Source organism: Nothobranchius furzeri, chromosome 13 (assembly GCF_043380555.1).
Source record: "Nothobranchius furzeri strain GRZ-AD chromosome 13, NfurGRZ-RIMD1, whole genome shotgun sequence".
In the NCBI taxonomy this organism is placed as follows: Eukaryota; Metazoa; Chordata; class Actinopteri; order Cyprinodontiformes; family Nothobranchiidae; genus Nothobranchius; species Nothobranchius furzeri.
In genome coordinates, this window is record NC_091753.1 from 64,796,717 (window position 1) to 64,821,624 (window position 24,908).

Here is a 24,908-nt window from a genome sequence, read left to right on the forward strand (position 1 = left end):
CACAGACAAAGTTCGAAAAAGATCTGATCATGCACATGGGAGTTATTAAGTCAAGTAATGGCGAAAGGTCAAAGTTTGAGGCTTAGCCACGCCCACACCTTTCAACTTTTGAAAAATCCGACGGTTGAATTTTTTCCCCTATGCCTTAAGAGTATATAGCAGAAGTTTGAAGGCGATTGGTGAAAAGGGCGACGGAGCATCACTCTCCAAACAACGTGTGCGAAAACCACTAAATCGCGTACTTGGACCAAAATGGCCGACTTCCTGTGCAATTTTGTGCTTGGCTCCAAGAGACTTTTTTGTAGGTCCTGGGACACCACATTAGTGTACCAAATTTCGTAATCCTCAGTGAAAGCATGGCTTGGGGCTATTAGTTTAAATGGTCCTAGGGGGCGCTATTTCAGAAATTAGGCCACGCCCACATATTTCAGCTGTCTATGTCTCTTTGGGGTCAGACTAGGATCACTCACCAGAAGTTTCGTAACGATATCACGATAAATGAAGAAATGAGAGGCAAACGTATTTCCATGGCGTGATGGCGATTTTCGCCATGCTCCCAAAGCCCCGCCTTTTTTTGAAACCTTCCAGTACTGGATACCAAGTGACCTCAAGTTGTCTACTGCTATTTGCCAGAGACTCCTGCTGATTGGGTAAAAGGAGTCCAGTAGGGAGCTGTGAAAAAAAGAGTGGCGCGGCGACAGGTCAAAGTTTGAGGCTTAGCCACGCCCACACCTTTCAACTTTTGAAAAATCCGACGGTTGAATTTTTTCCCCTATGCCTTAAGAGTATATAGCAGAAGTTTGAAGGCGATTGGTGAAAAGGGCGACGGAGCATCACTCTCCAAACAACGTGTGCGAAAACCACTAAATCGCGTACTTGGACCAAAATGGCCGACTTCCTGTGCAATTTTGTGCTTGGCTCCAAGAGACTTTTTTGTAGGCCCTGGGACACCACATTAGTGTACCAAATTTCGTAATCCTCAGTCAAAGCATGGCTTGGGGCTATTAGTTTAAATGGTCCTAGGGGGCGCTATTTCAGAAATTAGGCCACGCCCACATATTTCAGCTGTCTATGTCTCTTTGGGGTCAGACTAGGATCACTCACCAGAAGTTTCGTAATGATATCACGATAAATGAAGAAATGAGAGGCAAACGTATTTCCATGGCGTGATGGCGATTTTCGCCATGCTCCCAAAGCCCCGCCTTTTTTTGAAACCTTCCAGTACTGGAGACCAAGTGACCTCAAGTTGTCTACTGCTATTTGCCAGAGACTCCTGCTGATTGGGTAAAAGGAGTCCAGTAGGGAGCTGTGAAAAAAAGAGTGGCGCGGCGACAGGTCAAAGTTTGAGGCTTAGCCACGCCCACACCTTTCAACTTTTGAAAAATCCGACGGTTGAATTTTTTCCTCTATGTCTTAAGAGCAGATGGCAGAAGTTTGAAGGAGATTGGTGAAAATGGCGACGGAGCATCACTCTCCAAACAACGTGTGCGAAAACCACTAAATTGCGTACTTGGACCAAAATGGCCGACTTCCTGTGCAACTTTGCACTTGGCTCCAAGAGACTTTTTTGTAGGTCCTGAGACACCACATTAGTGTACCAAATTTCGTACTCCTCAGTCAAAGCATGGCTTGGGGCTGACAGTTTTAATGGTCCTAGGGGGCGCTATTTCAGAAAATAGGCCACGCCCACCGGATGTTCACATCAGATCTTTTGAGGGGCCGGACTAGGATCACTCACAACAAGTTTCGTGACGATATCTTTAGAAATGACGAAATGGAAGGCAAACGTAAGGCCATGGCGGTACGCCTGACTTCGCCGCGCCGCCACAGCCCCACCTTCTGCCGAAAACTCCCATAAAGTGACGCCAAGCAACCTCCACTTGTCTTGAGTTAACAGCTACAAGTTTGTGGTGATTAAGTGAAATGGGGCAATTTGGGACCTTTCACAGTAAAACTTGACCTTTTTGGTCCTGAGGGGGCGGGGCTTGTGTGATGTCATCATCCGACCATTCAATTTACTTTGTGGCTGGATGACGAATGACCACAGAAAGTTTGGTAATTCTATTCCTTTCAGTTATGAAGTTATAGCAATTTAAATTTTTTTGGCGAGTAGTCAAACTTCGAGGCCTGGCCCCGCCCCTTCAACATGTACGAAAAGTCAGAATCTTTGTCTCATTTTGTTCGCCCATCCCTTCTGAGCAATTTTACACAATTTTTGAGACGATCGTGCAAAAAATGATCGAGCAATCCAATCAGAAACGGACCCTAAAAAGGGCCAAAACGGCAAAAAATCGCCATTTCAACCCAAAATGGCCGACTTCCTGTTTGATATTGACCATGCATGCAAGAGACTTTTCTGTGCGGACTGTTTAGTACTATAAATGTACCAAATTTCATAACTGTACGATAAACTAAGCTTTATGGAGAGGGTTTTTTTTCACTTTGTAGGGGGCGCTGTTCAGCCATTTTCTTTGCGATTTTTTTGTGACCTTTAAAATATCAAATTTTTCACCAGGCCTGACAAGTTTGCAAAATATTGTGAGTTTTGGGGTATGTTAAGGTCCCCAAAAAGCTGTTCAAAGGGGGCACGGAATAACAAAAAATAATCAGAGCAAAAACAAGAGGCCTTCGCAGCGCTTTCGCTGCTCGGGCCTAAATATTCAACCGAAAAAGAGGCGAGCTGAAGAAAACCTAGGGAAAACTGAAGAAACGTGAGCAACAGTGAAGCCATCACAGCGCGATCCGTTACTGTGTGTGTGTGTGTGCGTGCGTGGATGAGCCGGCCGGACTGAGCTCCCGGTCGGCTAGAGAGTTTTGTAAGTAGGGAGGGGCGGGCGCTCTATGTGACTGGCCAATCACAGAGCGTGAAGACAGTCAGTTACCCAATGAAGATTTTCCTTCAGAACGATTACAGATAATGACTCGTTTTACTAGTTTCATGCTCGTATTCGTCAAAAATGCGTTATCCGTACCGGATACTCGTCTGAAATGAGTATCCGGCTTATCCCTAAAATTAGTGTTTTCACTGATAACACTAATTAATTTATATTTGATCTTGATGGTGAAACTAAAGGTGTTTAACACTGAACACCTAACATGAATGCAGCTTCTGAGAGCTAGCTAATATCAGCTAAAACTGTGTTCTGCTGCTGCTGCTGCTGCTCACCTTCCTTCTACTTGCTTCTGTTCAATTAACTTTTCCTCCTTCTCCTTCTTTTCTTTTCTTTTCTTTTCTGGAAGCCAGATTTCCCTTTCTTGGGAAAAGACATGACTGACTCTCCTGCCTCCAGCTCTGGCTGTCGGCATCTGCGATGTCTCATTAGCACATGCAGCCGGGCAGCCCCTGGCCGCTGGTGTGGACTAAACCACTTTGCACATTTTTAAGGGGTGATAGATGCCTCAGAGATTATTCAGTTATTATTTTTAAGGCGAAATTCTGTTTCTTAACCTCTTTATCCAGGTAAAGGGAAATTTATTAAGACATTAAGTAAGTTGGGGGAAAAAAACAACAACAATAAAACATTTTTATTCAAAGCTGTCTCAGGGCCCCTCCCTGCAGTGGGCCCTGGGTAAACGGTACCCTTTCCCCCCCCCCAGTCCGACGCCCCTGGCGGCGAGCAGCGGCCGAATTTCGTGAGCGATTCGCTTCGCGGCGCTTCCGCGGTGCTTCCGCGGCCGGTGTGTCCCCGGCGTCAGTGAGGTGAAATCACCGCAGCACACGATGAGCGAGCGCGTCAGGCATGATTACCAGAGGAGTACCAGGGGATTTAAATGGATATGAACGATCATGTGTTAATAATAATGTTGTGTTGCGCCACCTTGAGAATGCATCGTGCACCGGACGCAGCGGGCGCCCCAACGATCAGCGCTCTGCGTCCTCTCCGCTCAACAGAACCCCGCTATGCTGAGAGTCCATAAATATTGTAATACAGGCAGAAACTGGATCTTTCCCTGAAAGATATCTAGCCCCCATAACTCCATCCCTGCTCCTGGATGAAAAACTTTTGATCAATGTAGGACCCCCCCCCCCCCCCCCCCCCCCAGACAGAGTGAAAAGTGGACATGTCTGGGGGAAGAGGACGTATGGTCAGCCTACAACAGCATCAACCATAGATATGTACCAACTAGTGAGAAAAGCTATTCTTTGTCTGCAGAGCTTTTAGTGCTTTTCGGTGTGCACCGCTGCTGATGCAGCGCTCCTAGTGGCTTAACGCTGCAACTGCAGTTAAAATAACATCCATATAACTGGGGCAGAGTGAAATCAGGCTGGGGCGGCACTAAATTAACTGGAGGCGGCCGCCACTCAGATTTGAACGCAGGAAAACCCCTGTGTAAATACATAAACTTGCTTATATTCAGTACAAGTTACATAGGGTTTTTTACATCCCTTAGTTGAAAAATATGAGAAAATAATTGCGAATAAATCACAATTAGGTTACTTTCCAGAATCGTTCAGCCCTAGGTCAAACACGCAGGAAGGAATAAATGTGGTTAGAAAAGTCAGCTAAGATGTGGAAGAAGGATTTCTGCTTATTCACTCTTTCCTGGTTTTTCTCTTTAGGAACTACAGCAGAACCTGTAAATGAACATTCTCCCCACTGATCCATCTGCTCCTTGTAGGTTTTGTGAAGGATGTGGCCCGACCAGACTACTGGGTCCCGGACCAGAACATCACCCAGTGCCACGAGTGCTCCAGAGTGTTCACTCCAGCCATGTCCAAGCACCACTGCAGGGCTTGTGGACAGGGAGTGTGTGGTCCCTGCTCCACACACATCAAACCAGTGCCCTCCCGAGGCTGGGACCACCCCGTCAGAGTGTGTGACGCTTGCTTTTCCTGTACAGATGGCATGTAACCACCTCCTCCTCACATAGTCTTCCTAGTTGGTCCTCCTCTCTCAGCAGCAGCTCTCAGAACCTGGAAACCTGGGCTGGATGGCAGAAGAGGACAGCACTGGAATCATCCCAGCTGCCTTTAACTGACTCTGGATGTGTTCTGAGCCACAGGGCCCGCCATTGATACCATTCTCTAGAGCCTGTCTGACTGGTAAAACTGGTTTAGGCAAACTGGACAACATATATAGAAGTTTAATCTTCTCACCTTTCAGACGATGTCATCAGAGATCAATCTCAGCTCTAAAATCTCTTTTATTTTATTGTTGCACATCTATGCAGCAGGAGGCCTGGTTCCAGTTTGTGACAATATTCAGAACTCAGATGGACTTGTGTGTGCTCCTGCGGTGTTTAGGATGGGAACAGAGAAGGTCTGCAGCAGTGTGTGTGTGTGTGTGCGTGGGGGGGCTTCATGGGTGTCTTCTTAACCACTCCTGTTGCCACTAAGCTTTTATTTAAAGGATTTCTTCAGATATGCTAAAACTGAAGTTCATTTGTGCCTACATGGGGAGAAATGCCCTTTACGGTGCAGATGGTGAAAGGGTTAGGAGAGTGAAACAGGTAATTTATCATAATTAGACATTCCAGTCTTGTAGGAATTTTCTTCTAACGAAGCTGCTGATGGGACTTTATTAAATCGCCGGTTATAAAGTGTAAGTAAAGGTGATGTAATTAGGGCACGTTCGGTGTTTTAGTTCCTGTTTCCTGTGTGGAAACTAACTAGCACTTTTAAAGGTTTTTCACTCGTATTTTTCAGGTGTCAATCTGGAATTTATTCTTCATTCTGAAGCTTTATTCAATAAAGAAATCTGAGTATTTCTGTCTACATCTGTTTGCTGTGCATTAAAAGTGTCCACCACATTTTAGATTGGGGCAAAGAATGGAAAGAATCCACCAGCCTCTAAGTAAATCAATGCATTTATCACCCGACTTCCAGAACCTGCACCTTTCTAAGGAACCAGATCAGTTTTAGATTATTGTTCCACTCTTCTACGTTGGTTCTGCTAAGCTCTCAGTGTTCCTGTCAGGGTCTGGTCCGGACGCTGACTGGCCCAGAGTAGAACCTTGGTTCTGCTGTGGATCTGCTGCTGTGTTTGAATCGTAGTTCTGGTTTTATGAACCAGTTTGGTCCAAACCTCGGCTGTCAGACCGATGGACCCACTTTGGTCTACAGGGTAGGTCATGGATCACTCAGCCCACCAAGTTTGAGCTGTGTGGTTTCATCAGACATGGTGCTGTGCATTATGGGTAGCTCTATTGACATAGCTGAAACATGCTTTTTGAGCCTTCACAGCTCCTGTAGTCTCTGTGTGCGCTAGCAGAGAGTGTGAGAAGTATAGATATGTATATAAGCCCCCATAATAGGAAGCCTAAGTCACTTCCGCATCACGGGTCCCCGGAAGAACGAAAAAATCAAAGCAAGTCAACGGGGCTAAAAGCTATTTTCTCATCTGCTTTGCCTTAAGTCCTGGATCGCACAAATGTACTGCAATTTAAATGAAAACTAAAGAGGTGCGTTTCAACCACGTCAGTCACGTACTTTGAGATTTATCAACTTGTAAAAGTTCACAATTAGCATGACTACAAACTAGAAATCGGCATATGTCACGTAATCTCTTCTCCCCTAGCATAGCTGCTACTTACCAAATGACCAGATTCATGGTGGTTCTTTCCTCCTCTGGGAAGTTTGCAGAACTTACAGCCATTTTTCCTCTGTTTCTCTCCGTGTCTGGTTTAATGACGTCACTTTCGTGAAGCGCATTTGCAGTCCTGGGCTTAATTTCACACAAAACTCAAAATATCGTTCCTCCCCCGTTTGAAAATAAGCGCATTCTTGGTATCAAAGTGTGTCTCTAAAATTCACGGACATAAAGGCACAAAACAAGCGGAATTAGAAAAAAGCGTTTTTGGCGCCGTTGACTTGCATTCATTTTTTCGTTCTTCCGGGGACCCGTGATGCGGGAGTGGCTCCCTATTCTGCAATAAATATGAAGCCAACAAGGAAGTGGCAACATTTGCAGTTCCACCTTCATCCACTAGGGGCTGGCAGCAGATGTGAGCAAATCTTCAGACCTAGCTCTGGGCAAAGGCCTCAGCCTCACGTTAATAGTTTTTCGTCCATTTTTACTCTCTGAACTTTAGTTGTGTCCTCTGTGTGTTTGGATGTTAATCATGAAACAGACGCAATCTGGCTGTGTTCTACGTACGTACCCCTGAGGAGACTCCCTTTCAGATCCGAGATGTCGGATGACCCCAAGGTACCGAAGTTGTAGAAAAGACCGCAGTACGACCAGGTCGGTCCAGAGTCGTCTCCTGGATCACAGCAGATAGATGAAATCGTTAGCGTCTAGAACAGCTGTTTCTGAATAGCTGAAGGAACCGTTTGCTGCGTCAGCTTCAGCGTGTAGCGGGTTTTTGACAGCTTGTCAAAAATGCTCTGGGTTAAAGAGTTTTCGCTCCGGATGGCCTGTCCGTAGCTTTCTCTAGAACTGACTCACCATCAAGTAAGCTCTGTTTTAATTTTCTCATATTATGATTTCTTGGCCAATCGGGACGTGCCATGTTAAGGGGTGTTAACAAGCAAACCTCAGAACGTCACGCCTTCTTTCAGATACAGGATGCTCTGATTTGTGCCTAAGAAAATACCTGTGTCATGACGTTTAACTTAACTCTAATGAACCTTGTGTCTGAGTGTAGATAATGATTCACTTGTCATATCAAACTTCAGTAATTCAAACAGAGGATGAGTCTGGCAGGCCAGGCTACTGATATGTTGGAGTTAGCATAACACAAAGATGATCTGAGGATCAAAGATGGGCTCGGGAGGCTGCTCTCTAGGCCTTCTTGATGTCAGTGTAGACCAGGTCCAGTGTGTTTTTTCCTCTGGTTAAAGTCTACGTGCTGATGGAATTTTGGGAGAAAGGTTTTAATGTTCGCCTGGTTTAAATCTCCAGCAACCATAATGATGACCTCTGGATGAGTAGCTTGCACGTCACTGTTGGCACTGTAGAGGGTGCTTAGCACTTGTTTGGTGTCAGTGCTGTGTGGAATGTACGCAGCCACAATGACAACAATAGTAAATTCCAGGGGCAAATAGAAAGGTCTGCATTTAATAATCAAAAACTCGATGTCCACAGCGCAATGGTTCAACACTAAAGTCGCGTTGTTACACCAGCTAGTTAGTGTCGATGCAGATGCCACCCCGTCGGGTTTTACCTGTGAGAGCATTGCTCCTATCGGCTCTAAATGTTGCTATCCCATCTAGGCTAATAGCTGCATAAGGAACAGAAGAGTGTAGCCATGTCTCGATAAAAATGAGGACGCAGCAGTCTCTTGTGTCCCTGTTTGTGGTTGCCTGAGGTCAGCATCACTGCAGACTTGGGTGAAGTGCAGATTAAGGGTGCAATGGTGGCGTGGTCAACTTCCACACTTGAGAATCGGCACACCCTACGCACTCGCACCCCTGGCCGGGAACACGCAATCGAAGGGTGCAAGTGTGATTATTGAGATTAAGCCATAGATATACTATGTCTGTGGTTGCAGACTTGGGCAAAGTGCGGATCAAGTGTGCAAAAGGAGCATGTCAGCTTTCGCATTTGAGAATCGAGACATCCTACGCACTTGCACGCCTGGTCGGAATTGTGCAAGTGATGGGCGCAAGGGTGGAAATGCTAGAATTGGGATTGGGCCACAATCTGACAGGGGAACTCAAAATGACAGTACACTGGAGCTATTTAGTTAGAACGTGCAGTTAACATGTTTCCATGGCAACGCCAGAAGTCCGCTTCAGCTTTTGTTTCTCCACAAATTATTATTAAAGGTTTCATCATTTATGTGTCGTTTTCATGTTTTGCTCCAGAGTCTGGATGCTTTTCGACTGGAAGACTTTATTTTTGCTGAGCAGCTGTGAGTTTTAAGATTATACGTTCGTGGTGGTCACATGACCCTAAAGTTAACTCTGTAAACCGTTTAGCACTCGTATTACACACTGAGGACAATTTACATGTAAGTGTTTTTCTCCCCAGAAGAAGCTACAACGATGTTCTGCTGAGCTGTGGTGGCCTCATGGAGGGGGCCATCGGCTAGCAAAACTGTTGCTAACCACTAACACATTGTCCCTCTCCTGATAATAATATTTTACTCTCTTTGACGTTGGATGTGCTACTACTAGTTTACCCGTTTAATCATAGATCCACTAGGATAAATACAATGAAGTTTATCTTTCACCAAATAGAATATTTTCTAAGAAATCACAATGTAACCATAGACACACTACTTTGTGTGTGTGTGTGTGTGTGTTTTTTTTAAAGAATAAATATAAAAATATGAAGAACAAAGCTGCAGCTGCTGCTACTGCTGTGGGCCAGCGGTGCAGCTAATTCACCACCTTGTAGCTGCCAGCCCCCAACAAGAAAAAGGTGATGTCACCTCGTCCAATCATATTCACAAAGCTTCAGTAAGCCTAGCTGCTAGCATTCAGGTTGGTTCTCCTGCATGTGTTACCATGGTGACTGGGAGGGTTTTCGGGCTAGCCACGTTCATAGAACTGATTTAGGGGCGGTTACACCGGGAATCTCACAAGGGTTTTGGGAAAATCACACTTTCTCGAATATCCCCCAGTTGGCACACACCTGTATGCTCCAGACCACCAGAAGCATCAGAACATTGTCCAGAATTCAGAAGGTTGCAGGTTTGATCCCAGCTCCGGACAGAGGATTCTGCTGTTGTGTCCTTGTGCAAGACACTTAACCCACCTTGCATGCTGGTGGTGGTCGGAGGGACCGGTGGCGCCTGTGCTCGGCAGCCTCTCCTCTGTCAGTGCGCCCCAGGACAGCTGTCGCTACATCGTAGCTCATCACCACCAGTGTGTGAATGTGTGTGTGAATGGGTGAATGATACACTGTAGTGTAAAGCGCTTTGGAGTCCTTACTCTGAGAGGTGCCACTAAATGCACTGTGATTTATTATCGTGTGATTGTTCAATTCAATTCAATTCAAGTTTATTTATATAGCGCCAAATCACGACAAGAGTCGTCTCAAGGCACTTCACATAATAAACATTCCAATTCACAGTTCATTAAGCCAATCAGAAATTATGTTTCCTATATAAGGAACCCAGCAAATTGCATCAAAATTGTTGATTTTATATTTCCTCATCAGGTTGATGCAGTGATAGCTTGCTCCTGTTGTATTGTTGTGTGTTGTTTTTCTCTTTCTGCAGGTCTAGAAGCAGATTCTCGTTCATCATTGGTTGTTTATTTTGTGACAAAGTTGGTTTATTTAATTAATTCCGTTCAAAAGGTGAAACTTGTGTATTAGATTCATTCATTACACAGAGACTGATTTCAAATCTTTATTTTCTTCAATTTTGATGATTATACCTGACATCTAATGACAATCCCAAATTCAGTATCACAGAAAATTTGAATATTGTGAAAAGTTTTAATACTGAAGACCCCCGGTGACGCACTCTAATCAGTTAATTCAAAACACCTGCAAAAGCTTTTAAATGGTTTCCCAGCCTAGTTCTGCAGGATACACAGTCATGGGGAAGACTGCTGACTTGACAATTGTCCAAAAGACGAGGCGAAGGGGAGGACGAGATGTGGTATACAAAACTGTACATGCAATAGAATAACTGCACCCCGGAGAGGACATTCAACGATGTGGGGGAGATTTACAAAGAGTGAACTGCAGCTTGAGTCAGTGATGCAAGAACCAGGGGCGGTTTTACCATTAGGCATAGGTAGGCGGCCGCCTGGGGCCCCCTTGTGTTGGGGGGCCTCCTAGCCCTGACCGCCGGCACCCCTCTGTTAATGCCACAATATTCTTATTACCAATCTGTCGCCGCAGACAGGATTGGACATGCTTCTCGTTACCATAATTCCTGAACCGTTCAAGATATCATTAAAATTCCAAAAGTGCTGAAAAGATAAAAAATGGGGCTTTTCGTGCATATACAATGCATTACGGTCACCACCAGGATTCCCTGTCTTGAGCGCAACGAATCACAACACAGATTCAGAGACGTGCTGTTTGTCATCCAAAATGATCCGTTTTATAACTTTTGAATGGCTGATCAGATTCGAAACATTCCAACAGTTCCTAAAAGTACATAAAAGCAGCTTTTCAAAGATCTATAGCATGAAGCAATCAGAGTTAGGGAAAATATCGCTACGAGGGGAAATCCTGCTGTACAGCCTGATTGAAACGGAGCGCAGCGCCGCGGTGAAAGCAGATAACGGATCGGGGAAGCTAATTAGCGTAAAAATCAGCATGAAATTATGGAAATGCCTCAAAGAAAATCAGCACAATCTATTAGGTGTCCCAGAAGGCGTATATCTGAAGACAGTGACCACGAAGAAGGACAGATCTCCGGTGAACCAGGATATGAATGTTTGTTCAGTCTTTATTTTTTATTTTTTATTTGAACAACCCTCAACTATTTGCTAATTGTAAGATTCAGCTTCATTCCAGCATTATTTATCTTTTTACCATAAATAATTATTTTTGCTAAAACAAAAGTTTTTGGTATATCAGTGCACGCCACGGTGTGCAAGAGAAGCACCCCATGGCGGTGTGAGGTGTGCAGGACTCTGCCTGCAGCTGGAGAGAAACTGCTTCAAGGTCTACCACATCAAATAAAAACGTCTGAAAGTTTACAAAAATAAATGGTCTTAAAAACTGCTAAAAAAGATACCAAGGTTCACATTTTTTTAAGAATAGATGCATTACAGTTCAAAGTTTAAATTGTTCATTCCAAATTGTTTGCCCAGTCATTTTGAAGTTCCTGTTCAGTAATAAATGAAAAAAAATTCAAATCCGTTTTTCACTTTTTTCACTTTTAAGCTGATTTTTTAAAGGCTTTAATAGAAATAAATTCTAAATACAAACCATACATTGAAAGCTGAGGTTGATCTGAAAAAAGGAGAAGAGTTACACACACTTTGTACTTTTTATTACTATTTTACAGCCATAAGATTAAAAAAATACCAGGCGGCCCTGTTATAATTATGGTCATAAGAGGGTTATTAAGACGGCGATGCACAAACAGGAAGTGATTGGTAGTCATTCCACTCCAATCCAGTTGGTGGCAGTAATGCACCAAATGGTTGTTTGCCAAGTGCCATAAGACCACAAATAATAAGAAGAAGAGAGGCGGGAGCGTTCGTAACAAACTCAAAGCGATAGTCAAACCGTTAAGCATGACATGGAGTTATCCTAGTGGCTCCAATAAGAGAAAGAAGCTGCATGTTTCATAAAAGCTTTTATTTTCACTTCTGAAAGTGACGTTGCTTCTCGATGTAAACATCAAATGGAAGCAGAAAGGAAAGACAATGGAAAATGTTTAAAGGGAGGAAAACATAGACCAAAATGGAAAATAGAAAAAAATAACTAAGGCTAAAGCACAGGAGCACTGACAGGAAGAAGACAGCAGAGCAAATATTGAAAGCGCTCAAAAGGAGGGAAAAACAGGAAAAGGGAAAATAAATCATGTCAGAAGAGGGGAGAGTTTCGCCAATCCAGTTAAAGGTAAGATTGTTGAAAATTGTGTGTAAGGGGCCCCATGTCTGTGTTCGCCTTGGGCCCCCAAATTGCTAAACCCGCCTCTGGCAAGAACCACCACACACAGACATATGCAAGACATGGGTTTCAGCTGTTGCGTTACTTGTGTCAAACCACTCTTGGACAAGAGACAGCCTGAGCTAAACACCATAAGCACTGGACTGATGCTGAGCTGTCCAAAGTTATGTCTCTGATGAAGGTAAGCTTTACAGGTGCTGGCCAGTAAATTAGAATATCATCAAAAGGTTGAAAATATTTCAGTAATTCCTTTCAAAACGTGAAACTTGTACATTATATTCATGCAATGCACACAGACCAATGTATTTCCAATGTTCATTACATTTAAATTTGATATTCATAAGTGACAACTAATGAAAACTCCAAATTTGGTATCTCAAAAAATTAGAATATTCTGAAAAGGCTGAATATAGAAGACACCTGCTGCCACTCTAATCAGCTGATTTACTCAAAACACCTGCAAAGGCCTTTAAAAGGTCCCTCAGTCTTGTTTTGAAGGCACCACAATCATGGGGAAGACTTCTGACTTAACAGCTGTCCAAAAGACAATCATTGACACCTTGCACAAGGAGGGCAAGACACAAAAGGTGATTGCTAAAGAAGCTGGCTGTTCGCAGAGCTCTGTGTCCAAGCACATTAACAGACAGGCGAAGGGACGGAAAAAATGTGGTAGAAAAAAGTGTACAAGCTCTAGGGATAACCGCACCCTGCAGAGAATTGTGACGACAAACCCATTCAAAAATGTGGGGGAGATCCACAAAGAGTGGACTGCAGCTGGAGTCAGCGCTTCAAGAACCACCACGAGGAGACTCATGAAAGACATGGGATTCAGGTGTCGCATTCCGTGTGTCAAGCCACTCTTGAACATGAAACAGCGCAAGAAGCGTCTCGCCTGGGCCAAGGACAAAAAGGACTGGACTGATGCTGAGTGGTCCAAAGTTATGTTTTCTGATGAAAGCAAGTTCTGCATTTCCTTTGGAAATCAAGGACCCAGAGTCTGGAGGAAGAGCGGAGAAGCACAGAATCCACGTTGCATGAGGTCCAGTGTAAAGTTTCCACCGTCAGTGATGGTGTGGGGTGCCATGTCATCTGCCGGTGTTGGCCCACTCTGTTTCCTGAGGTCCAGGGTCAATGCAGCCGTCTACCAGGAAGTTTTAGAGCACTTCATGCTTCCTGCTGCTGACCAACTTTATGGGGATGCAGACTTCACCTTTCAACAGGACTTGGCACCTGCACACAGTGCCAAAACCACCAGCACCTGGTTCAAGGACCATGGTATCCCTGTCCTTGATTGGCCAGCAAACTCGCCTGACCTTAACCCCATAGAAAATCTATGGGGTATTGTGAAGCGGAGGATGCAATACGCTAGACCCAACAATGCAGAGGAGCTGAAGACGACTATCAGAGCAACCTGGGCTCTCATAACACCTGAGCAGTGCCACAGACTGATCGAGTCCATGCCACGCCGCATTACTGCAGTTATTGAGGCAAAAGGAGCCCCGACTAAGTATTGAGTGCTATACATGCACATTCTTTTCATGTTCATTCTTTTCAGTTGGCCAACATTAGAGAAACAAACATTTTTTCATTGGCCTTTAGAATATTCTAATTTTCTGAGATACCAGATTTGATGTTTTCATTGGTTGTCACCTATAAATATCAAAATTAAACGTAATAAACATCGGAAATACATTGGTCTGTGTGCATTGCATGAATATAATGTACAAGTTTCACGTTTTGAATGGAATTACTGAAATATTTTCAACCTTTTGATGATATTCTAATTTACTGGCCAGCACCTGTATATTTCCTTTGGAAGCCTAGGTCCCAAAGTCTGGAGGAAGAGAGGAGAGGCACAGAATCCATGTTGCTTGAGGTCCAGTGTGAAGTTTCTACAGTCATTGAAGAGTTGGGGCGCCATGTCATCTGCTGGTGTTGGTCCATTGTGTTTTCTGAGGTCTAGGGTCAACACAGCCATCTACCAGGAGGTTTTAGAGCACTTCATGCTTCCTGCTGCTGACCAAATTTATGGAGATGCAGATTTAATTGTCCAACAGGACTTGGCTCCTACACAGTACCAAAGCTGCCAGTACCTGGTTTAAGGACCATGGTGTCCCTGTTCTTAATTGCTCATTCTTCTCAGTTGGCCAACATTTCTAAAATTCCTTTATTTTTTTATTTTTTATTTTTTGCATTGGTCTCAATTGATATTCTGAGATCCTGAAATCCCTAATCTTCCAAACGTCATCAGCTGTTCTCAGAAGCAGAGTTCCTATATGAAGCAGGATGTCAGCAGTTTTGCTATGATAAATCAGTCCAGCACTGCATCACCATGACAACCAGGTCCATTGTCCTTAGGTAGCTTTAGAGTTGAAATCCACAGCTGGTTCCAATTAGAAGTTAGTCGGTGGACTCATTGTTCTAACAGGATCATTAAAATATTGTTTGTTTTTCCTAATGTCTGATTCTTTACAAGCAATTACATCCTTTTTGAAATGAGAAACTACTTCCATCTACCCGAGGAAGAAATGTTTTTATTCTGTTCTGTTCTAATCAGGGGCAGGCCTGATCAAACCTCAGAGGTTTAACTGTTGATCAAACACACCAACACACACACCCCAACACATACTAAAATAACAACAATACAATCTAGAAAGAAGCATTTCTAACCGAAATGCTGTTTGAATGCTGAGTCCTGAAAAAAGGTGAGACCTTCCAAATGACCTGAAGCTGACATTAGCTATATTCATACTTATTATTTTTTGTTGAAAATGTGGGATTGACACAGTAAACTTGATGTAAAGACAGGGCTGATAAAAACTAACAAAGTTAAAAGTTGAAGTTCCACACATAGATTGAAGAAGGTATTAGCATAAGTTCTATTTGCGTATTCCTTCCATTGTAGCTGTTTACTTGAGCTGCAGTGTTTGGACTTCATTGAACCTTCCGGGTCACCATGCTCTCTTAACCACACAATAGAAAATATCTAAATTTATTAGCCAAAAGCTAGCTAGATCAGCCAATGGCTTAAAGGCAGGGTATGCAAGATTTAAATGTGAAATAACTTTAAAAATGTTTAATTTTTACCGACTGACCTAGTTTTATTTAAAAAGGTAAATAATCTTTAATATTTAAATTTTCTCCTAAGTCCCTCCCCTGCCCTGTAGAGCTCAGCCAATATTTCTGCAAGCCTAATGCGTTGACTAATAGCGCTGCACTACCACCAGGGGGCAGCTGTCAATCATCGAGAACGAGCATTAGATCTCAGCGTGCACAAGCACAACAGTGTCACGCGCCTCACTCGGCTCACTGTTTCGTGATCTACGCGGCCTGAAAACGGTTGAAGTTGGCAAAGTATCCTTTGGAGTGGTAAGTTATTTATTGTTTTTCGGATAAATTTACTTAAAATCTTTCTTTCACTGAAAGAAGTAATAGAGCAAACAAGCTTTGTATGCTTAGTGTCCTATTGGCTAATGTAGCATTAGCTTGAATGCTAAGTCGACATGAATCGATGTTAGTCTTGAACTATTTATGCTATATTTGGAAGAAGTTTGAGTAACGAAATGGGATTTTAGTTATATTTGTATGGGAGCTAATGATTAGTGTGGCGTTTAACTATAGGCCATATCAGTACGAGGCTGAAGTTAGCTTCCGATTCGGGAAACGGCTAAAGGGTCAATACACCCAATTTTTCTCTACTCTGGCCATCTTTAATCTGCTCTAGCTCACAAACTACAACAGCCACACTGTTCAAAACTGTTCTAGATTATTCTATAATAATAGCAGATTGCATACAACCTTGTTTGGGATTTGTGAAACCTTTCCCTGATTTGCGAAACTTCAGCAAAGCATGATTTATGCGTTTTTTCAGCATCTGGCCAACGATGGAACAGCTGTAGCTCAAGAAGTACAGCCCCTACACTATTCAAACCTGTTCTAGATTACCGTAAATCCTCTAATACAGGCCGGTATTCAATTAAAGGCCGGGTCTCCAATTTTGGCCGGTGTGTGGAGTCGGCGGAGGTGAATAATGGCCGGTCTCTTATAGTGGCCGGGTGGAATGTGGTAACAAGCAAGTACGGGGGGGGGGGGGGCGGTTGTGTCATCCTCTCACTTTTGATTTGCCAGTGATAGACCGCGAGGGTAACTTTAACCATGCGGAGACAAGCTGTGCCAAAGCGTCGGTACTGACACGCGATCGTTCATGTCCGTTCATTTCCTTTGATGTTTTCTGTCTTTTATTTGCGCCTGATGTGTTTCGCTGCTGCGGAGCGGGGCGTATCACCTTGTCCTCCGACGCACCGATCACTGATGCGGCCGGCAAGCACGGAACACTACGCTGTTTTTGCGGTCGGTAGATCTGCCTCCTGCACGGCCACAGTAACAATCAGGTGTCGCCACCTCAAAAAAATTATTTTACACGCGATCATTCATGTTGGTTCATTTCCTTTGATGTTTTCTGTCTTTTATTTGCGCCTGATGTCTTTCGCTGCGGAGCGGGGAGCATCAACTTGTCATCCGATGACGCACAGATCACTGATGCGGCCGGCAAGCACGGAGCACTCCGCTGTTTTTGCGGTCGGTAGTTCTGCCTCCTGCACGGTCACAGTAACAATCAGGTGTCGCCACCTCAAAAAAATTATTTAACACGCGATCGTTCATGTTGGTTCATTTCTTTTGATGTTTTCTGTCTTTTATTTGTGCCTGATGTGTTTCGCTGTGGAGCGGGGCGCATCAACTTGTCATCCGATGACGCACCAATCACTGATGCGGCCGGCGAGCAGCGGCACTCCACTGATTTTGCGGTCGGTAGATCTTTTAGAACTGCAGTTCAAAGGTAACTCATAAGGTGAATATATATGAACCCAAGTAGCAGTTTCTCTTTAGGATTGAGAGGAGACGCAGGAAGATAATAAACAGGCAGGACAGAAAAATAGTCAAATAAAAACAAGTTAGTTTTTGTACCTGCTGGTTGCAACAAACAGACACCATTGAAGGTAATCAGAAGTGAGGAACAGAAAATGAAATAATTATTTTAATGTTTAGAGCAGCAGGAACTCTGAGAGGCTGCAGGCGCATCAGTGAGTTTGCAGCCGCTGCACAGGGGGAGGGGGGAGAGGGCTGAAGCAGAAACTACCGTTGTTAAAAGAAATGTGTTTAACTTAAAAATGTGGGCGCAATGTTAATTGTCAAAAACTCCAGCGAACCATTAGTTCATTTTGCTCAAATAGAAATAGAGGCCTGCCTCTAATACTGGCCCTCCTTCCAATAAAGGCCTGGAGCTTGATGAGCTTGAGTCAAATACAGGCCCGGGCCTGTATTAGAGGATTTACGGTATTCTACTATAATAGCAGATAAAATAAAACACAGTGTGGGATTTGTGAAACCTTTCCCTGATTTGTGAAACTTCAACAAAGCCAGATTTATGCGTTTTTTCAGCATCTGGCCAACGATGGAACAGCTGTTTTGCCTCTGTTTGTTTTAAGTTAGTGGTGGGTTATTTTGAAGAAATTCTGGAAATGGGATAACGAATGACTATAAAAAATGTATAGAAATAAATAAGTAAAACTATATTTTATATAGTGCCTCTCAAGATAAAACTCTTGAGGCGCTTCACAACAAAATTAAAAATATTAAAATAAAAATTTATATTTTTATTTTAAACAAAGTTTATGAGAAAAAAATAACACAATTGTGTTTTTAAAATGTAAAGAAAGAGACAGGAAATTATTTGTAAAGAAGGAATTCAGTGGATACAGAGAAATGCGTGATAAGTAGAGGGAGAAAAATAAGGAGAGGGTGATGATGGCGGCCAATAGACGAGGTCTATTACCTTCAAAATGTCAAAAATATGTATTGATTCTAATCATATTCTTGTGCTTGTATTTTATTTTCATAGGTATGAAAATTTGGAGGAGGTGATGGAACAAGGTGAAACTGAAAATGAAGGATCTTCACAAATGTAAGTACGAGGTTTTATCTGTATACGGCTGTCACATTTGTCAGGAAAAGTAACCAATAATTACTTTTGTAGGTTATCTTGTGTGGGAATTGAAGAAAACATTGACGAGGAAGAGTACAATAATATTCAAAACTCTGTGTAAAAGTATTCAGATGTTAACACAATGTGTCTAATTTTCCATACTAAAAAATTTTTTTTGTGTGTGTATTCAGGGCAAGTACATCAAAGAGAACACATGGTCACCAGAGAACCAGAAGTTGATTCGTCTTCAGAGGAGGACAAAACCATCTAGATGGACAGCGGTACTGATGACGGCGGTGATGAGGACTACACACCTTATATACACATAAGGTAATTCCTTTCATTTAATTTGAAACACTTTTTCAGCTAATTTGTTGGATACTACAAGTTATGGTACGTGTCATTCCAGATACCATAAAATATTCAACAAAAAATCTAGATGCTGGAGGCTGTATTCTGAGAAGGTGGCAAAAGACTACTCCTACATCCCAGAGATCCAAACCATGATCGTCAGCCAACGTTTGACAAGCAAGAAAGGTCTTCCTCGACGCTACAAGCTAAGGCCTGAGGATCCAAGGCGTTACGGTTTGCTGTCCGGAGTCCCTGCACCATCAACAGAGGAACTTCTACAACACCTAAGGACTCGCGGTGATGGTAAAATAAAACATTATCTGCCTTACATCTTCCACACAATAGTCCATTGCTGATTGAGTTTATTTTTTATTTACAGGTAAAACTTTGCCACAGACATAGGTGTTGGGGGAGACAAGAGAAAACCCAAAACCTTCTTTATTTTTGTTTCCTGTGTTTGTTTGTTTTTTGTTTGAAAATAAAGATATATTTTGGGGAAATAAGGACTAATAATTAAAAAATGTATGTAAAATGCTGGAGGTAGACATACGTTTTTGTTGTTGTGCAGGAGTTTTAAAATTTATGGTATTTTTACAAATGCAACAGAGAGTTATGCTTTAGAACACTTTATTAGAGCATCAAACAAAAATATATAAAAACAAACTGATGTAAAATATTAAATATATACAATTATTTACAATCATCTTGGAAGAAAACCAGTGTAGTTACCATTGGGGTCAGGGAGTTTTTCCCTTATCCTCCAGAAGCTACAAATTGTCTGTAAGCTGCATGGCGGAACTGTCTGTTGTCCTCACCAGGGTCCGGGTCATCATAAACCGCTCGAAACTCATTCCACAATGTTCTGGCCAGGCGAAGAACACCATTTTGCAGAATGAACTCCTCCACGTGCGGGACAGTTGAAATACATGTCTGGGGAGGCTGTTGGCAGCATTTCCTTTCCAAATCAGTTGGCATATCTCTGCAGTGGGAGCATACACACCATGAAGGTTGGTTGGATGTGTTGTGGCAGGTGGACCAGAGAGGGCAAGTACATCAGAGAGAACACCAGTGTCTGTCCAGCACCATGGTAAGGATGTCAATAGCCTGCTGAGGGTTCAGGTTCTGTATGTGTTGCTACAAAAGTGGAAAGAGATGCTACAGCAACAGTATTTAGGATCATTTAGTGTAATTTTGTTATGCTTACACGTTCAAAGTCTATTCGCTCGGAACGAAGATTCCAAATTCGAGAGATATCTTCATCTCCAAGGTCCACAGCTGAGTGTCTCGCACTTCTTCGGCCTCTAGAAACACCACGGCATCTGGATGCACCACGGCTTTGAGATGATGGTGGGCATCTCCTTTTTGCACCACGTCTTGAGGATGCAATGGGAGGTTCAAACTTCCTCAGAGGATTCCTCAATCACTGAACTCTAAATTGTATTAGAATTTTTAAATAATTATACTAATATAAAAAGTACTCTTGAATATATTAATCAATTTTGACACAGATCAGGTTTACATCTAGTCCAAATTAGGGCTAAACCAACAATAAACAAACTATGAAAACAACCATGATTAGGAGGACTACACAGAATGCAGTGTTTATTCATGATTTCCACATAAATTATTTATATGCTTTGATATACCGTAAATCCTCTAATACAGGCCGGTATTCAATTAAAGGCCGGGTCTCCAATTTTGGTCGGAGTCGGCGGAGGTGAATAAAGGCCGGTCTCTTATTGTGGCCGGGTGGAATGTGGTAACAAGCAAGTACGGGGGGCGGTTGTGTCATCGTCTCACTTTTGATTTGCCAGTGATAGACCGCGAGGGTAACTTTAACCGTGCGGAGACGAAGAGGAGGCTGTGCCAGAGCGTCGGTTCATTTCCTTTAATGTTTTCTGTCTTTTATTTGCGCCTGATGTGTTTCGCTGCATGCTGTGGAGCGGGGCACATCACCTTGTCCTCCGGTGACGCACCGATCACTGATGCGGCACCCAAGCACGGAGCACTCCGCTGTTTTTGCGGTCGGTAGATCTTTTAGAACTGCAGTTCAAAGGTAACTCATGAGGTGAATATATATGAACCCAGGTAGCAACTTTTCTTTAGGATTGAGAGGAGATGCAGGAAGATAATAAACAGGCAGGACCGAAAAATAGTCAAATAAAAACAAGTTAGTTTTTGTACCTGGTGGTTGCAACAAACAGACACCATTGAAGGTAATCAGAAGTGAGGAACAGAAAATGAAATAATGATTTTAATGTTTAGAGCAGCAGGAACTCCGAGAGGCTGCAGGCGCATCAGTGAGTTTGCGGCCGCTGCGCGGGGGAGGGGGGAGAGGACTGAAGCAGAAACTACCGTTGTTAAAAGAAATGTGTTTAACTTTGAAAATGTGGACGCAATTTTAATTGTCTAAAACTCCAGCGAACCATTAGTTCATTTTGCTCAAATAGAAATAGAGGCCTGCCTCTAATACTGGCCATCCTTCCAATAAAGGCCTGGAGCTTGATGAGCTTGAGTCAAATACAGGCCCGGGCCTTTATTAGAAGATTTACGGTATTCATCCCATCATGAATGGCAAAGCAATTAAAAATAAGCTAATTACTCGTAATAAATGCTAACAATTTGATAGGATTAATTTTATTTACAATATAGATTGTAAACTGTTACTGGTATTTTAAAACATATATATTTATAGAAATTCTTTATAAAATGCCTTTTGTAAACAGTAAGTGTTTAATGTGCTGGTTAAAAACAACTTTCTTACCTCAGATAACTCCACTGCTAACACTACCTCAGCTCTATTACAAAGAAGCAATGCTCTGGTGTTGACTCGGCTTTTCCTGCGCGTGCACATTAGGAGGTGTGGCTTTCGGCTCTTTCAGGAAGGGCGGGGGAGTGAGCAACAGCCGTTCGAATTTAAAAATCTCCTCCTTCTCACCCTGCCGGTGTCATCTTACGGACGGTGCCTTTAATGAATTGCAGGCAAATCGATGCACACTCAACTGACACTGTCTGCGGGGCTTGAGAGCCATTTTAGGTAGCCAGGTGGGGGGAGAGGCCTACTGGTTGGGGCATGGTCTAGGGGCCTAGGTGCGTGCTGCAGCATGATGGGTCTGCTGGCTTGAGAGTGTTTTCTTAATCCACCATTTATTCCTTACCATCTCCATGGTTTGGGGCACCGTTAAGGGTTTGAGCTTGCTAATGGTGGGGACTGATGGGTTGGCTTGGTTCTCCTGTGTTTGGTGGCCACTCGTGGGATGTTGGCATGGGCCCTTAGGAACTGCCAAGTTCCTGGCTGACCTGCATTGGTGAAGGTGATGGTGTGCTAGGCTGTGGGCTCCTGGCTTGGCAGCCCCAAACGAGTTTCCTCTTGCTGGCTCCCTGAGTTTGGGTCTGTCTGGAGGGTTGTTGGCTGGGGCATACATGGCCCCCTGGTCCTGGTGCCAAGGGGGCCTGAGCTTTTTTCTCCTTACCTGTTGTAGTGTAATGGTTTATGGCTCTTTTATGAAAGATGAACCATCCTACATAAAAATCTGGAATATTAATTTTAACAAATTAATAACCAAATGTTATAGAGATAAGAAGACTCAAAGGTTGTTTTCATCGATAAACTGACGATCATATCCGGTTGTCTGTGTTTCAGTTCAATGAAAAGACAAGTTTAAAATTAAAGAGTTTAATTCTTCAATTTAAACTAACGATTTGAAATGACAATCATAGGAAAAATAATCAACATCGGCAACCTTGTTGGACAATCTTTAACAGTTGATATTTTAAGCTTGCACAAATAGACCTTGTGTTGGATGTGCTAAGATTGAGGATGGTGTAATTATGAATGCGTGCATGTGTCTGAGATTGCTTCAGGGAGAGAAAAGGTGAATCTGAGTGAAAAGTGATGTTTTGTAATTAAACTTAGTTCTTATTAGAAAACCAGCATCAGAACGCTATCTATTGTGTTCTGCCTCACCGTACTCAGGACCCTCTTTAAGATCCGGACCTCGGAGGATGTTTATCCAGGTCACACCTTGGCTGGCAGAGAAGACGAAGGTGTGCTGACGGTCCAGTCCAGAGTTGACCTCGGTACACATTGATGAAGCGTTTGGCAGATGCGCTTTCTCAAGTTTAAATTAACTCAGAAATCAAAGACTCTGGGACGAGTCTGCGTTAGCTGGGTGCATTTCAGCTATTCTGTCTGGCTTGACAGAAATAGTGTGTGGGGGGGGGGGGGGGGGGGTGGAGCCGGCGGGGCTCCGTTCCCCGTTGGCGTTTGTTCCCGCACGTCCGCTCTCTTTCATTCACAATCTCATTCTGACTAACTTACCAAAAACCACTTCTCTTCCCAAAGCAAACTTGTGTGTCAGAGCAAATGTGTTTTGAGTTACTGTGAATCCAGACCTGTGTGAAGGTCATCGCTAAACCTCTTCAAAACATTATTTAATTAAGTACTGATTCATTATAGTTCATTATGATTACCCCAAAGCATAATAATCATTCATTTGATTAAAATACATTTATAATGAGCAAAGTGATCAAATGATTATTTAACTTTAATAATGAAGAAAGTTTAAGACTTTGTTTTATTATGACTAGACTGTGAAGTTGAAGTCCTTCTTCTGGAGACCAGGTGTGCGATTGTTGTGGAATTCTTCAGACTTGCTGTCGGCTCAGGTCTTAATCTGTGGGTGAAAGTTGCTGGGTGACCCAGCTTTGACCCAGCCGGGCAAATACAACCTTTGGCACAGAAAACCCATATTTTCCTCACGTTACATACATGGCCCCCTGGTTCTGGTGCCAACGGAGCCTGAGCTCTTTTCTCCTTACCTGTCCATTCCGGTGCCTGAGCAGAGGCGGTCTTTCCATCCATCCAACCATTTTCAACCACTTGTCCAGAGTCAGGTCATGGGGGCAGAAGCCTAAGCCGAGAGGCCCTGACTTCTGGGGCAGCAGTAGCTCAACAGGTTGAGCGGGTTGTCCAGTAATCGGAAGGTTGCAGGTTCGATCCCGGCTCCGGACAGAGAATTCTGCTCCTGTGTCCTTGGGCAAGATACTTAACCCACCTTGCCTGCTGGTGGTGGTCGGAGGGACCGGTGGCGCCTGTGCTCGGCAGCCTCGCCTCTGTCAGTGTGCCCCAGGGCAGCTGTGGCTACATCGTAGCTCATCACCATCAGTGTGTGAATGTGCGTGTGAATGGATGAATGATACACTGTAGTGTAAAGCGCTTTGGAGTCCTTACTCTGAGAGGCGCTATACAAGTGCGGGTCTTTTATCATTCTCTCTCCCCAACTACTTGGGCCAGCTCTTCCTGGTGAATATCAAATCGTTCCCAGTCCAGCCGAGACATAGTCCCTCCAGTGTTTCCTGGGTCTTCCCTTGGGTCTTTTCCCAGTTGGATGTGCCCGGAAAACCTCACCAGTTCAGGAGACATCCTGACCAGAAGCCTGAGCCACCTCAACTGGTTCCTCTTGATGTGGAGGAGCAGAGGGTGTACTCTGAGCCCCTCCTGGATGACCGAGCTTTTCACCCTATCTCTAAGGCCACCCTGCAGAAAAAAGTCATTCGGCCGCTTATATCCACAATCTCGTTCAGTCACTACCCAAAGCTCGTGACCATAGGTGAGGGTACGAACGTAGATCGACCGGTAAATCGAGAGCTTCGCCTTCCTACTCAGCTCTCTCTTCACCACAACAGACCGGTACAACGCCCGCATCACTGCAGACGCAGCACCAATCCGCCTATTGATCTCATGCTCCATCTATGGGGTCTTGTTCATGAGTGAGGAAAAAATAAACTCCTCCACTTGAGGCATGACCTCGTCCCTGACCTGGAGAAGGCATTCTACCTTTTTCCAATTCAAGACCATGGTCCCGGATTTAGAGAAGCCGATTCTTATCCCAGCTGCTTCACACTCGGCTGCAAACCGCTCCGGTGAAAGCTGGGGATCACATTCTGATGAAGCCAACAGGACCACATCATCTGCAAAAAGCAGAGACCTTTTCCCCAGGTCACCAAAACGGATGGTCTATAGCACTACAAATATAATAAAAGCAACTATGGAACAAGAAGAGTTTCCAACATCCTTCCAAGAGAAACCGTAAATACAA

General features: G+C 43.6%; 1 protein-coding gene across 1 annotated transcript in view; it reads left to right on the plus strand.

Moving 5' to 3' along the window:
• si:ch211-11n16.2 (zinc finger FYVE domain-containing protein 1) overlaps positions 1-5,081 on the plus strand; it is a 44,017-nt gene extending 38,936 nt beyond the window's left edge. The window contains exon 12 of the mRNA XM_054736832.2: positions 4,621-5,081. Within this exon, the coding sequence (XP_054592807.1) occupies positions 4,621-4,853 (233 nt within the window). The 3' untranslated portion in view covers positions 4,854-5,081. The remainder of the gene's footprint in view (positions 1-4,620) is intronic.
• The last annotated feature ends 19,827 nt before the right edge of the window (positions 5,082-24,908 follow it).